The sequence below is a fragment of the Aphelocoma coerulescens genome, chromosome 4, assembly GCF_041296385.1.
Source record: "Aphelocoma coerulescens isolate FSJ_1873_10779 chromosome 4, UR_Acoe_1.0, whole genome shotgun sequence".
Taxonomy (NCBI): Eukaryota; Metazoa; Chordata; class Aves; order Passeriformes; family Corvidae; genus Aphelocoma; species Aphelocoma coerulescens.
The window spans coordinates 67,127,294-67,141,240 of NC_091017.1; the positions used below are offsets into that span (position 1 = coordinate 67,127,294).

Below are 13,947 nucleotides of genomic sequence, written 5' to 3' on the forward strand. Positions count from 1 at the left end.
CCTGCAACTTCCAGAGTCTACTATTGAAGGAGAACCAAAATCCTTGGAAACAATTATTTCTGCTGTAGTAATTAACACCCTGAGACATGCAGCTCTCTTCTTTCACTGAATATTTGCACAGAAACACTAGCAATGCTACCAATATTAAATAATTATCACACCTCTATAGGCCAGGACCTTGCCAAATTCAAGCTGTCAATAACTGTGCCTAAGGAAGCAGTTTAGACAGATGAGGCTTTTCCGAATGAATTCAAAGGTGTGAAAGCTCATAGATGGCCTCCTAAAAGATTTCCTGTGACTTCATCTTTTTTATTTTATTTAAAAGATTTCACAAATAGCTAAAATAAATAAAAAGGAGGAAAAAATAAAAAACTTGGACTCCTGTAACTACTGTTTCTTCCCTTCCTCCTTCCACAGTGTTACACTCTAATAACCTTCCAGTCTGACTTTTTCTAATTTAGGCCTTAAACTTGCAACAAGCTCCCCTTGGAGTCCTGTGGAAGACTGTGTGGTTGCTCACACATGAAAGGTTGTGCAACAGGACCTTGTGGTGAGACAGTGACTTGTTCTGTGTGCACCATGCCCAGCGCAACCAGGTCCTGACACCACACGGCTCCTTGGCACGGGAGCTGTACAGAGACCAGACTGAACAGAACTCCACGAGGTGAGGGTGAAGCGATGCTGTCATACGGGCAGTGGCGGCATCCACAGAGGTAACACCAACACCAAGGGGGAGGAGAGAGAACCGGGATTACCTGCTGGGCCTGCTGCAGCAGCTCCATCCGCTCGTGCAAGATCTGGCTGTCAAACTCACGGCTCTGCCTCAGGATCTGCCGCCGCACCTTCTCCACCGCCGCTCGCAAATCCTCCCGCTGGGCTTCTGTCAGCGACTCGCTCGCCCGCCTGCCTGGGTCCTGCTGCAGGGCATTATACAGGGTGGCTTCCAGCTCCTGGATTTTCTAGTGCAACCCAAATCACACACAGACAGGCTGACGTTTGAATCCAGCAAGCAAACGACCCACCAACAGCTAGAGGAGAAGGCTGGCAAGCAAAGGCTAAGGCAGGAGGGCAGGATGGACACAGACAGGTAGACAGAAAGCAGCAAGCGTGAGCAGTGAGAAGCATTCCACACAGAGTGCACGCCTCCTCCCGGCATGGATTGACACCCAGGAGATGGGTCCTGTTCTACCAAATGACTGATTCTTCCATTTAAGAAAGATTCAGAAGATAAGTCTGCATTCAATACCTGATAGAACTCCAAATCCTGATGCTGAACATTACAAATTTAATTAAAACAGATTTCCTTCTACTGCAAATGAATTGTTAAACCATCCTATAAAATAAAAAAAACCAAAGGAAAAAACAGTGAACAGAAATCTTGCTTTCCCTCTCTCTGGTCTTACTGACCTGACACCCATGGCTCACAGTCTATGTACTGACTAGGCTTAGTTCCAATTTGCCATAAGCAATGAAGGGAGGAACACTTGTATACACTAATCCCGCATCCGTCTCCTGCTGCCTGCCAGATTCCTAAGATGATTCTCATGTACTGACCAAAACTGGAGTACTTTGAAAAGCAGAGAACACAGGAAAACTTCACATTCACATGGGGAACTATACTCCCAAAAGGAAAGAACAGAATCATGGCAGTGTTTCCCTGATTACTGGGTTTAGTATGATCCTATCAAAAACCAGCATCCAGACTAACAATATTTGGATCAAGAGCATCTGACCACATCCCTCTGGCCCTCATAACACCTTTGTGAGGTAGGTAATTCCATCCATATTAGTGATGCATAAACAGCTGCACAGAGAGGTTAAATGGCTTGCCCAAGGTCACAGTGCTAGAAATAGTGCCTGCTTGTTTTTATCTCTGTTACCGGCTCTGAGCACTAGACCTTGCTTCTTCTCTGAAAGCATTTTCCACATAAGAAACATTTTACAATGTATAAATAGTGCTTCAGGCCATTTCCCGAAGTCTCACTATTAGCAAAGTTGTGTGTGCAGTTTTACCAATTCCTGGGTAATTCCTAGCTGTTGTTTATCCTGAGAAAAGGCAGGGTCGCAGGTTACCTTTTGAAAACCAGGAAGGGTAAGGTTGGATAGGATTGCACAGGAAGGAATCGCATAGGAAGAACAGGCATTCCTGATTTAAGATAGGTTAGCAGCAGTAATACTTACAAATGCTTCAGGAAAAAAATACTGGAAAAGTTCTGAAGTAATTTCTGAGGTATTTTACCAGTCATGGTTTTGTTCATACATAAACCAGCTTTTCCCATTCCAGATGTATCAACAAGATGTTTGCATCTCACAGAATAAAAAATGCAATGCAAAAATGTTACACTTGTAAGTACTACAATCCATTTCCTAAATTTTTGTTTAAGAAATAGTTGATTTCTTGTCTGGCAGAAAAAAAAAAAAAAAAGGTAAAAAAGAGCCCTACTTATAATTAAAAGGAAAAAACCAAACCTGCATTTTATCAAATCTGTTCGAACAGAAAGTTTAATGACTGTTCTTTTCCTACCATGTATGCCTGGTCCAGAGCTTGCTTCCTGTAGTCGAGTTCTTCCTCTAAATAACCCTTCTGTTTACTGAACAGGTCCTGAGCAATAATAAAAACAAGGGAGTGTTTGTTCTTTATCCTAATTAATGAAGAATCATAAATGCCATTATTTTTATGCAAGCTTTCCACTTGAAAGCAAAAAAAAGGCTATAGCAAATGACCATGTTCATCTTATGATATTTGGAATATCGAATTTACAATATTAACACTTCAAATATGTGTATCACATTAACAAGTACCTAGAAAGCATTGACCTCTACACCAGAGTACAAACCTGTCTGGACCTGACAGAAGTGCACAAAGCAGCAAAAGGTGAGTGGGGATGTACATGCATGTGATCCAATAGCTGTAACTTGCACAAAGCAGGCCAAGGGAGGGAAAAAAGAAACATAAGAGAGGGCACTTTATGAAAATATCCCATGCATCCCCTTGCATGGGGAAAGCCCTAATTTCTGTTGTCTGATCTGTTCTTCTAGGGAGGAAACCCAAACAGGCAGGGCCACAGCTGGATTCTGCAGCACCATCCTGTGATGTGTTACTGGAGCTGAAGTAACAACTCGGTCCTCAGCTTGTACAGGCAGAAGGCCAACTTGAAACAGGTGAAGTGATGCCCAGAGAGGTTGAGTGACTAGCTGAAGAGCTGAAGAAGTTTTCAAAATACTAAAGATTTACAGGGATTGTTTATTTTTGTTCTTAAAAATCAAACTCCTCAGCTTTCACAGTTATTATATATAAACCCCACAGACTGGGATTTCAGCAGAACTCAGTATCCAAAACATGATGTTTCAAGCAAGTAGTGGACATTCAAATGGTAGTCTGATTAATCAAGCCTTTAGAGTGTTTTGAATCATAGAATGGTTTGGGTTGGAAGGGACCCCAAAGATTTAGATCCAACCCCCCTGCCATGGGCAGGAACACCTTCCCCTAGACCAGGTTTCATGACAGTACATAGAACATAAAACAGTTACTTAATTAGCTTTTCTTTCAAAACAGGTTTTCACACCCAAAAGAATCATTACTAGACCAGAAAGCAGAAAAGCTCTTAGACTGAATGTAATACTTTCCATCATTCTTTCTTCTAATCAACAAACTTTTGCATTTCCTCAACCTACAGAATAAATGCCAAATTAAATACATAGGGTTTTTAAGATCACTAATTGCAGCTTTTATTAACAGTATTAAAAAATTCAAACATTGCTGTTCTGGTTAGTTTTACTGGATATGGGATTGCCTCAAAGTCACTTATTTGGCCAAATTTTGCCTTCAGACATGTATGAGGACTTCTGACAACTTTTCTGTCAGTTTTCAGCGTAGAACTGGTGACTGTAGCAACATGTAAGACCAGTATTAGACAATTCAGAGGAACAAGGTGCTACTTGTTCTCTGTATAAGAAGTATAATATTTATTATTAATTTATTTTGTAAACTTGGAGTTCTTTTAATTACCTATTCAATAGTATTGAAGGCAAACCCAAAGTTTAAGTCAGGCCTTGATCTTGGGGCTGGAATTTGATTGACAACAGATAGCATCTATTGCTATGATAGCCATTTCAGAATCGCTGCTCCAACATATTCTAAATATGCTACTGGTCCTGAAGGGAAAGGGCCTCCAACAAGTCCTGTAGGACCTGTTTCTCAGCCCTTTGCAGACATCTCCAGAACTCTGAGTTCAGAACTCTGAGCTCAGAACTCTGGAGAATGTGATATGGCATTAGACACCATGTTTATGCAGCTGAATCCCACCTTGACTACCCACACAGGTGGCTTGTTTTGTGACATGGATGGGTTACAGCAACTGCAAGGCTGAGGTACAGGATGAAACACCACCATGCACTGTGAGTGCACAGCAAAGGACAGGCCTGGTCCTGACTTTCTTACAGGTGTCTGACACCACAGAGGAAGATTGATTTGTCTGAGACTACAAAGTGGGTCAGAGCTACCACCAGACCCCAGAATAGCAATGCAGTTGCCCTGATCATGTTATGTCTCCAAAAGGGATAGTGAAAGCTGCCCACAGAAAGCAAAAGGGAAGGAAACAAGAACAGGAGCTCAGACTCTCAACACGTGCTTCAAGGATGACTAAACCAACGTCGTCTTTCTAAAAGTCTCATGCTAGAATATAATTTCGCAACTCATTGAGTCAGTCATTAGGGATGCAGATTCCCAGATTGCTGTGCTAAACAAATAGATGCAAGGGCTGTCCTGAGTAAGGCTTGAAAACATCACAGATAATAAGGGGGAAGATAATATATCAAGTTATAAACCCCCTATTTTTTCCAATGCTTTTTATAAAAGAATCTAGTATTTGTGGGCACTTTCCTTTCCTCAAGCCTTTGTATTTTTCCAAAACAAGAGTTAAAAATAAAGAAATACTACGCATGGAAAGTAACTTATCTATGTTAAAGTACAATCGGTATGACAGGTTACACTCAACAGAGAACACAGTCTGAGCACTTCTCTTTTTGTTTGTGGCTCAAACACACACTTCTCCAGTGGCCCTGGGCAAATCACTTAACCTCCCTGTCTCATTGTCCTATTCTTTAGGATGAATGCAATGCTGCTTATTTATCTACCTGTAAAAGGTGTGGTGAGTATTAATCAGTGTTTGGAAAGCCATTTGAAGATGTGAAGCACAGCATGCATGGTAAAACAGTAAAACCAAGCACTCCTTCTAAAATTGTTCAACATATGGAAAAATAAGGTCAGTTTGTTCTTCAAGAGAGAACTGCTTTTTGAGAAAACATTCTGTCTTTAGGCATGAAGACCAGGGGGCAAGAAAGGTCATCTGGAGTAAGAGGTCTTGACAGCTTGTCCAGAAGCTGAGTACCAGAGAGCAAAGAAATACCCTTGCCAATTCTACTAGCATGACCCCAAGACTAAAAAGATGATGCTGCTGCCCAAAAAATTAATACACAAAGAAAGCACAAAGACAGTTTCACACTGTTTGGTTAATGTGCTCTGCAGTTACACCTTTGTGCCCTAATTTGTATATATTTTGCTATTTTCGTTCTATATAGATTTGGAAGTTCCATCTCACCCCAAAGAATACAAACAACAGATTACTGTAGAAACCACTTGCTGATTTTACCATGAAGCCATCTCTGTTAACCAGAGAAAGGCAGCAAACCAGCCTGGGATGAAATATATACACATTCCCTTGAGATGAGTTTTAGCTAAATGAATTATACTTTTAGCTATTGTTCCTTACCTTTTCATTCTCCAGGTCTAACATCTTCTGTGTCAGTGCAGCTTCTGTCCCCTCTATCTGTTTCAACCACTACAGCAGTGTGAAGAGGAAAAAATAGAAAAGGAACAGAACTTTTGAAAAAGTTTCTACCAAACATTTTTGCAAGTTTGTTGCCAACACTTCCAGGCATATGCTCCTCCCCATGCTATCTATTCACTCTGAAGACACACATGAATAAAGAGGTTGTGAGAGCACAGGCAGAATGGAGGACTGCAGAGACACACTAAAGACTAAGGAGTGGAGGTTGCTTTCCTACAGTAAATTAAATGGGGTTTTTCCCTGTAAAGTTCAAGAAACAACATAGGTTTGGGTCAAGAATGCAAAATCAACCTGATTGTCTATTACTCAAGTGCCTGTTGGCCTGATTTGTGAAACCATCATCTGACTTCAGGCCTCCAGTCCTGCATTTTTCCAGAGGGCAATTTAAACAAAAGACAAGATAGAAAACTCAGCACTTAATTTTGCATGGTTTGCCACACTCATTATGGGAAGAAGCTCACTTGTAAACCTTTGGTAATGTAGAGGGAAAAATAAAACAGACAGACAGACAGGTGGAAGCTCTTGTTGCTACTATGAATCCCTTATCATTATGGTGACATTCAAAACAATCAGAATGAAGAACAGCCATTGCATTCCAAAAGTAAAAATTATACATCATAATAGCTAAATGCATGGATACAAGGTTCTTGCTTAATTACTAACCATCACCAGGATTATATTAGTGCTTCAATTTAAGTTAACTGGAATGGATGGGAATGGTCAGTTCTGAATTCTTTCATTTCATTTCCCTATTGGTCTACAATAAGGGCCCATGACTAGCTTACAGAGAGCAGATTTTAGACTAATGCTTCTTTTTGCAGCACCAGCTCCCATTCAAACCAACCACAGCTTTGCCACTGGTAATTATCCCTTTCCTCAAATACCTTGTTTACTAACACTGGACTACTCACATCTGCTTTAAATCTTTTGGTAACCATTGTACATCAACTCCTTTAATTTAGTGTTTTGGTGAATTCATTAGGGCTCAGACTCAAAGGAATTAATGACATACTAGCTTTTTCCCTAAAGATCTGGATAGGAAATTTCAAACAGACGTTTACAAACAAACAAAATGTGAATTCATTACTTCATCATTTTGAACCTTCCACTTTAAGAGACTGATGAATGAAAACAGAAATTTGTTTTATCTGCTTAGCAGGTTTCTACAGAAAAAAATTAACAGGAACACCATATTGCCCAGAGATTCTATTTGCACCATCTTTGTTTTCTTCATTTCAACAGTGACAAGCTGAAGATATTCCTAAGGAAAGCCTCAACCACTGATTTTCAGCAAGACCATGAGCATTCTGAACCATTGAAATCAATGGAAATGGGAAATCCCGAGCATCTCTCACAGCTACCCTCAATCAAGTGAAGGGATGTTTGCAAAAATTAGAGGTCCAATTTTTTTGAAGGTATGCAAACAATATGCAAAAGTTTATTTTGATCTTTCTATGCCTGTTAGCCTTTCTGGAACCAAGGGGCACAGGAGACACAACCATGTATTTTTAGGATGCTGTATCTTAGCCTTTTGTATTAGGGTTCCTCCACTTTCATTTTTTGGATGTCAAGTGCTAAAATCACCTTCTCTTTTAATGCCACAACACAGTGAAAACCATAGGGATTTTAGCTCTTTTCCCCATTTTTATTTTGCTTATAGCAATTACTCAAATTAATGATTATTAAATTACCTAATGTAGATTATTTACCTTAATGTATTTAGGTAAGTAGATGATCAAAATTGTATCAATTAAAGCAATTACTAAAATTGCTCAGATTTTAATTTAAAATCTCTGATTCTGAATTTCAACAATACATCAGGAAAGATTTAATAGAAACACGTGAAAAGGATGCACAGAGCTTCTTCAGAGAAATATGCAAGTCTTTCTGAGTTCTAAAAGTCACCCTTATTCATATACAGATAATATTCTCTGGCAGTAAAGAACTAGCCATACAGAAATGAGTGACCTGATTGATTACTTATCTTGTGAAAACTACTTTTTTCTCTATGTCCACTGATTTACAGAGGAAAGGACCACTGACTACTGTGAACTTTTTCAGTCATCCACAAAAATGAGCCCAAGAGGGACCATGGGCACCTTACATCTCTTCCCAGAGCACTGAGGACACCAGCAATTCTGGGGATTAAGTCTCTTGTGTTAAGTGGATTTTTAGTATTTCATGCAAAGGGAATATTTCCAAAACATGTTTTTATTTTTAAACTGGGTTTCTTTCTTAAGTTTGGTTTTACCTCAAGACACCACAATCCCAACATTCATGTAAGGATGAATACATGCTCCAGTTCAGATGACCTGAACAGAAAAGCCGTGCTTCCCTGGCAAAGTTATGAGGTATCTTAGAAGACACGGTCAGTTTTTAGCAGAGAAAAATATTTATTGAATTCTACCTTTTCACAGAGGGAAAGCACAGTCCCAGCTTGGATTATTGCCACCTGCTCTTCATTTCTCAAATTCTAAAACATAAAAAGATGCATTTTAAATTGGATTAAAAATTCATCCTTTAACACAAGCAGTAAGTTTTAACCATACTTTAAAAAATAAATCAGTTATAACATTTAGGATGATAGACATGACCAAATAGGATCCCATGACTGAAAGTATTGGAAGTTAAACCAAGGGTGCTTAGTTCTACTCTATTTCAGCATACCAGCCCCACAACACTTTCAACAGATCATTCAATGAAAATTAAGTGGTTTCAGTCAGGGATTTTGCAATTCTTTCCTATTTTTGCCAGTTCACTGGACTAAGCAAGTGAATCTCCCCTTCATGCACTTCAGACTTCCAATTAAAGAAAACAATGCGAAGAGTAAGTATCATAGAAACCTCCACAGGACTTGCAACATAACATGCAAATCTAGAACTTAAAAGTAGTATTATAAAGACATCAATCTGTTAAACCTAGCTAAAATCTGGACTCAGCTCCCCAGATGTTTGTGCCCCAAATATGAGACCAAGATTTTACATTGTATTTATCAATAAAGAGGAAAAAGGGGAGACCGGTATCCTTGCCCTTCTCCCAGAAAATCCACTCCTGGCAGTGGTAACCTTCACAGCAGAAGGTGCTACTATTACTATTCAGGAGGGATAATTCACAAGCAACTTGGTCTGGCTTTGACCTCTGGTTTGTATCTTTTCACTTTGCCCATTACAGTGCTTTTTTTCCATGTCATTCAGTCAAGACCAAATCCTACCTTAAAAAAATACACCTTGCACAACCACCAGTTTAACTAAAAAATTCCATGTTGTAAAAGCATTTCCTAACCATTCATATTTTTCATAAAAATACAGGCATATAAAAATTGTCCTGTGCATTGTCTTGGATGTCAGTATTTGCTGTGAGAAAAAAAATGCTTTAAATTAACCATGAAACTGAAGGTACATTTAAAAGTAAAAAATTGTTACCCCATTATCTCCAAGAATATCTAGCTTCTTCATAAGCTCAGATATATTCACGTCCTGAAAAAGATGTTCAACACTTACTTTTTATGAAGTAGGTGAGAAACAGTTTTTGTATGCTACATTTTATGTATCCTTTATCCACTTCTGCATCCTAAAAGACTTCAAATGTAAATAAGTGAAACATTAGTTTTGCATCACAATTACAAAAGGGTTACTGATACTTTCAAAGACAAAACCAAAAATCACTCTCAATTATGACAAGCAACCTGGATGTCTGTGCATGAGGGCAGAATGTCCCTGTATCATTCACACATCATCTGGCTAACATGCATAGAGGAAAGATTAAAACTGATAAACAGGCTTAAAAGACGTAAAGATAAAGGGCTTAAAAAACTTCTTTTAGTTTGTTTGGAGAGGAGCATCAACCACAACAAGCTACAGAAGTTAAAAGGACAGAGAGCACAACAAATAATTGCTAAGAAGGTTTGCTGGGTGGTTTGCTTTTTATTTTCTTTGTTAAACAAAACTGTGGAGTTTCAAATTAGCCTTACAGTGGCAGAAGGGAATGTGCACAGTAGGCTGAACATGCTCCTCCAAGTATTATTAGCTCATAGCCATCTTTCTGATTAGAAAGCCACATTTTGCTGCCACTCAGCTCTCAGATAACTAACCAAACAGCCCATCCTTATTAAGGCTCAGCCACTGAAATACAGAAAACCACTCCTCTGATTCAAGAGAGGAATAAATTCATGGACTCACAGGATCATAGAACAACATAGAACAACAACATGCTGAGTTGGAAGGGATGCATCAGGATCATTGAGTCCAACTCCTGGCCCCTGTACAGCACCATCCCCAAGAGTCACACCATATGCCTGAGACCAGTGTCCAAACACTTACTGAATTCTGTCAGGCTTGGTGCTCTGACCACTGTCCTGGGGAGCCTGTTCCAGTGGCCAACCACACTCTGGGTGAAGAACCTTTTCCTGATAAAAATCACATGATGTCTGTATTTAACACTGTTCCAGGGTCCGTTCCTTGGCCCCAGAACTCTATTTAAGTTTAAAAAGTTGTTGGAAAGGGTCATGGAACTGTTTAACCAGTAGTAATCACATTCTCCTGAACTATTCCAAGTTTGGTCTGAAAGTTAACATGGACCAGGGATCATTTCCACTGACAGCTTGTATGCAGCCATGCTATTTGAAGGCAGGAAGCCTTGAGAACATGGGAATAGACCAAGTCGTGTTAGTCCAAAATGCTTAATACACATATATAAAGCAAAAGAGCCTTGTTAAATGCTGCCACCCTCAACTTCTACTCATATTCAGCACTTAGAAAAGGCCCACATGTCACAGGGCCATGTGCTGTGTTCAAGTTGTTCTATCCTGAGAAGTTCCCTCCCTCCTTCCCCAAAAACTTCAGGGGTGTTCCCAAATGCTACCTGCTAACTTCTTTACCCCACCAGTAACACTAGGGAAGAATGGAATTTACTAAGACATGAAAGTTCTTGCATCTATTGAGCCAGAAATAATAATTCTAATTAATTTATTTCCATATGACGCATAAAGGAAGAATCAGAAACCAAATCAGATTTTGCATCATGCTGGAATCTACAATGGCTACTGATGGCTAATAATTTTGAAAAACACTGAAAACAGATAAAAGGTCAACTGTTTCACTCTGCCCATATTAGGTGACTGCCCCACCTTCCAGGTAAACAAACTGAAAGGCAGATTGAAAAGAACCCACCTGTTAAAGCATATCCCAGATGACAATGGAAAAAAATAGGAATTATGGATTCTGGTACACTGTACCTGCTACAGCCAACATGCAGATTAGAAAAACAAATAAGCTAAAAGCAGGTCTGCCTCTATTTGTAGGTACTATGCTAATGGATGACTCTTGGTGTGGTTTGAGGGATAAGTATCCAACCAAATCTCTAGGTAAGAATCATCCTTTAACTTTTTCTTTCAGACTAGGCAGCTTCCTAAATATATGCAGCCAACAATTTCAGTTTATTTCCTCTAGAGATCGTACTGTGCTCATTAAAGAACTGAATAGCAACAAGCCTCCTATAAGAGGACTTGTAAGCACAACTAAAAATATGACCATAAATCATTAGTGAGTGGCTCTGAGATTATGCTTTAATTACTTGTAGAAAAGTTACCCTGGCCTGTTGTGCAACATTACTGACAACACAAGTCTGAACTCAATCTTAAGTGAACTAGCATGAAAATCAAGTTGCATAAATAGCCTGTTTGTGGGGGAACAGGAGTGAAAAGAGTAATTCTTGCCTCCTTATATCAGAAGCTCATCAAGGGAGATCCTGATGTTTATCTTGTTCTTGTTCTACAAGAGTTCCACCTATCTGAATGAGTTTTGGATCAGGCAACTCGTGCTTCAAGTCCCTCGTCCTTGGCAAATAACTTAAGCATATTCATTCAACAAACAAAAGGTTTCACTAAATTGGGTGTAAAATAAGAACTGAATGTCATATTTTGGAACTTAGATGAATTTAATATCACAAACCATGTACTGCAGCAAGCGTGACAATCACATCAACATCCACATTCTTCCCTAGACCAAATGTATATTATCTTGATTGACCAGCCTTCAGTTTCACTGAGGAACTCCTGACAGATGACCAGAATATATTCTTATGAAACCGTTTCCCCAGTTAAAAATATCTTTTCTTACTAAATTTATTTTTTCACATTTTCTTCCTGCAAGTGTCAAACCATTTGTCTGGATACTAGATTGGTCATTCAAAAAAGGTTCCTAGCCATCCAACTGTTTCTAGTGCTCTGCATATACCTTTATTCCTTCCTGATGGCAGAACAGTTGAAGTGCACTTCCATTGTTTTCAGGGAAGGTGGTTATATGAAGATTAAATGCTGGAGATCTTCGTTCTCTCTCCTGAGGAAAGATTTGTTTAGAAACAACATTTGTGATTACACATTGACATTTATTTCCCACCTTTACAAAACATACATTAAAAAGGCAGATTCCTATTAAAAAGGCAGATTCCTGTTCCCATTCCAAATCTATGGTATTTCCTATTACTTTTACCATATTTGAAGAATTTTGGCTAAATACAAAAATAGTGTTAGCTGCCAACTGATTCCATGCACACAGTCTCTGCAAAGTTACCTGATGCTCCCCAGCTGCAGAACCCTTGCAACAGTGGCCCTAATTGACTGCAGCCCTAAAACACTCTGCAGGTTTTTATGTTGATTACAACCTTATTTAAATTTACTTTTTTCTTTCATGGAACAATAAAACAATTCAGAAAGAACAATCTGCAGAAAAAAAAATTAAATTCCATCATGAAATAGTATTATTGAAGATTTTCTCACTATAATTAAACCTGTGTGCCTGCTCCTTGTTTATTCTACAGTCTCTTCCTATTAGAGCACTTAAAATCCCCATTCATATTCACTGCACAACCCAGGATGTCAGAATATGCTGAAAGGCAGCACTGTTCTACAGTTATGATGTTCTTTGTGCCAAAACTAAAAATTATGAATTTCCTTTTATCTAAAGCTATAGTATATCTAAAACATATCTAGTCCATGTACATGACTTCCATGCATTTCTTCAAAATACCAACCTATTATTTATTCTGAAGGCAGAAACAACATAAAATAATAAACAAGCAATTTTACCTAAATTAAATATTAATGTGCCTGTGAAAAATGACTGAACTGAAGGCTCTGGGCAACCAGGGCACTGGGTCTTACTCTGAATTATCTCTGGCCATGAGAACATGAGCAAGAAACACCAGATTTCATCTCCATATTACAAGGGGACACTGTGGCAACATGAGCTTTCATTTTCTCAGTGAGAGAGAGCACTACTACAAATATTTTAATTCCTATGACCATCCATGTATTACTCCATTTTCTAAATCACAAAGGAGGTGCTTTAATTGATACGGCAGGCAGGCTGCATCCATTCACTTAAGAAAGTTTCAAAGCATGGCAAATCTTGTTCATTAACTAGTTTAAACCTAATTTGAAACTACAATGTAGAGAGAAAAAAAAAATCTCCATAGTCTATGCATTTTTCCCCCTCAGAGGTTTTATTTTAGATAATATTTACATCAAGAGTCTAATTCTGAAATGGGCTTGATGACTTAGCTGTTGTAAACCAAAACCAGAACTTTAATTCTTATCAAAATTCAGTTAGGATTTTAGATACTGTTAAAAATTCATCAGTTGCTATTGCATTCAACTCACCTAAACTTGCTTGCTTTAATTGATAAATAAATGATTGTGTTTTATACTTTACCTAATTTTCATCTGAAATAACTGCTCTAAAAAATACTGTCCTGATTACCAGAAGAATTGATGGTTTTCCTAAAGCATTGCATTGTCAGTCACATTTGTGTCTACATGCTTGTCTACTAAGGAAAAAATCTTTTCTTGCAATCACACAAAAATACTTCTATTGTTATTCTGTGAAAGAAGATTTCTAAGCTTTGGCACATGACAAAACTTGACATGACACACTGAGCTCTTTTTGATGTGATTCTTCCATGTAAAAAATACATTCATGAAGGATATATTGAAGAATATTTGTTAGTTTCCTATGAAATCTTTTTTGGATAGTTTTACTTCGAAGAACACCCACACTTTAGGAAGCAGTTTCTAGTGCAACTGCCAATTCAAATGCTAAAT

The 13,947-nt window shown here is 38.5% G+C and overlaps 1 protein-coding gene and 1 long non-coding RNA gene across 2 annotated transcripts in view; one reads left to right on the top strand and one right to left on the bottom strand.

The window, feature by feature from the left end:
* The window catches only part of JAKMIP1 (janus kinase and microtubule interacting protein 1), a 147,479-nt gene that overhangs the window by 20,745 nt on the left and 112,787 nt on the right, over positions 1-13,947 (bottom strand). Inside the window, exons 15-20 of the mRNA XM_069014476.1 lie at positions 12,083-12,184; positions 9,272-9,325; positions 8,257-8,322; positions 5,772-5,840; positions 2,525-2,602; positions 756-959 (exon numbers count right to left, since the gene is read on the bottom strand). Coding sequence (XP_068870577.1) covers positions 756-959; positions 2,525-2,602; positions 5,772-5,840; positions 8,257-8,322; positions 9,272-9,325; positions 12,083-12,184 — 573 coding nt within the window. The remainder of the gene's footprint in view (positions 1-755; positions 960-2,524; positions 2,603-5,771; positions 5,841-8,256; positions 8,323-9,271; positions 9,326-12,082; positions 12,185-13,947) is intronic.
* On the top strand, positions 878-8,176 carry LOC138109979 (uncharacterized). The gene is made up of 4 exons (XR_011150754.1): positions 878-1,767; positions 3,040-3,162; positions 7,092-7,264; positions 7,876-8,176. It is a non-coding gene; the product is annotated as an uncharacterized lncRNA (long non-coding RNA).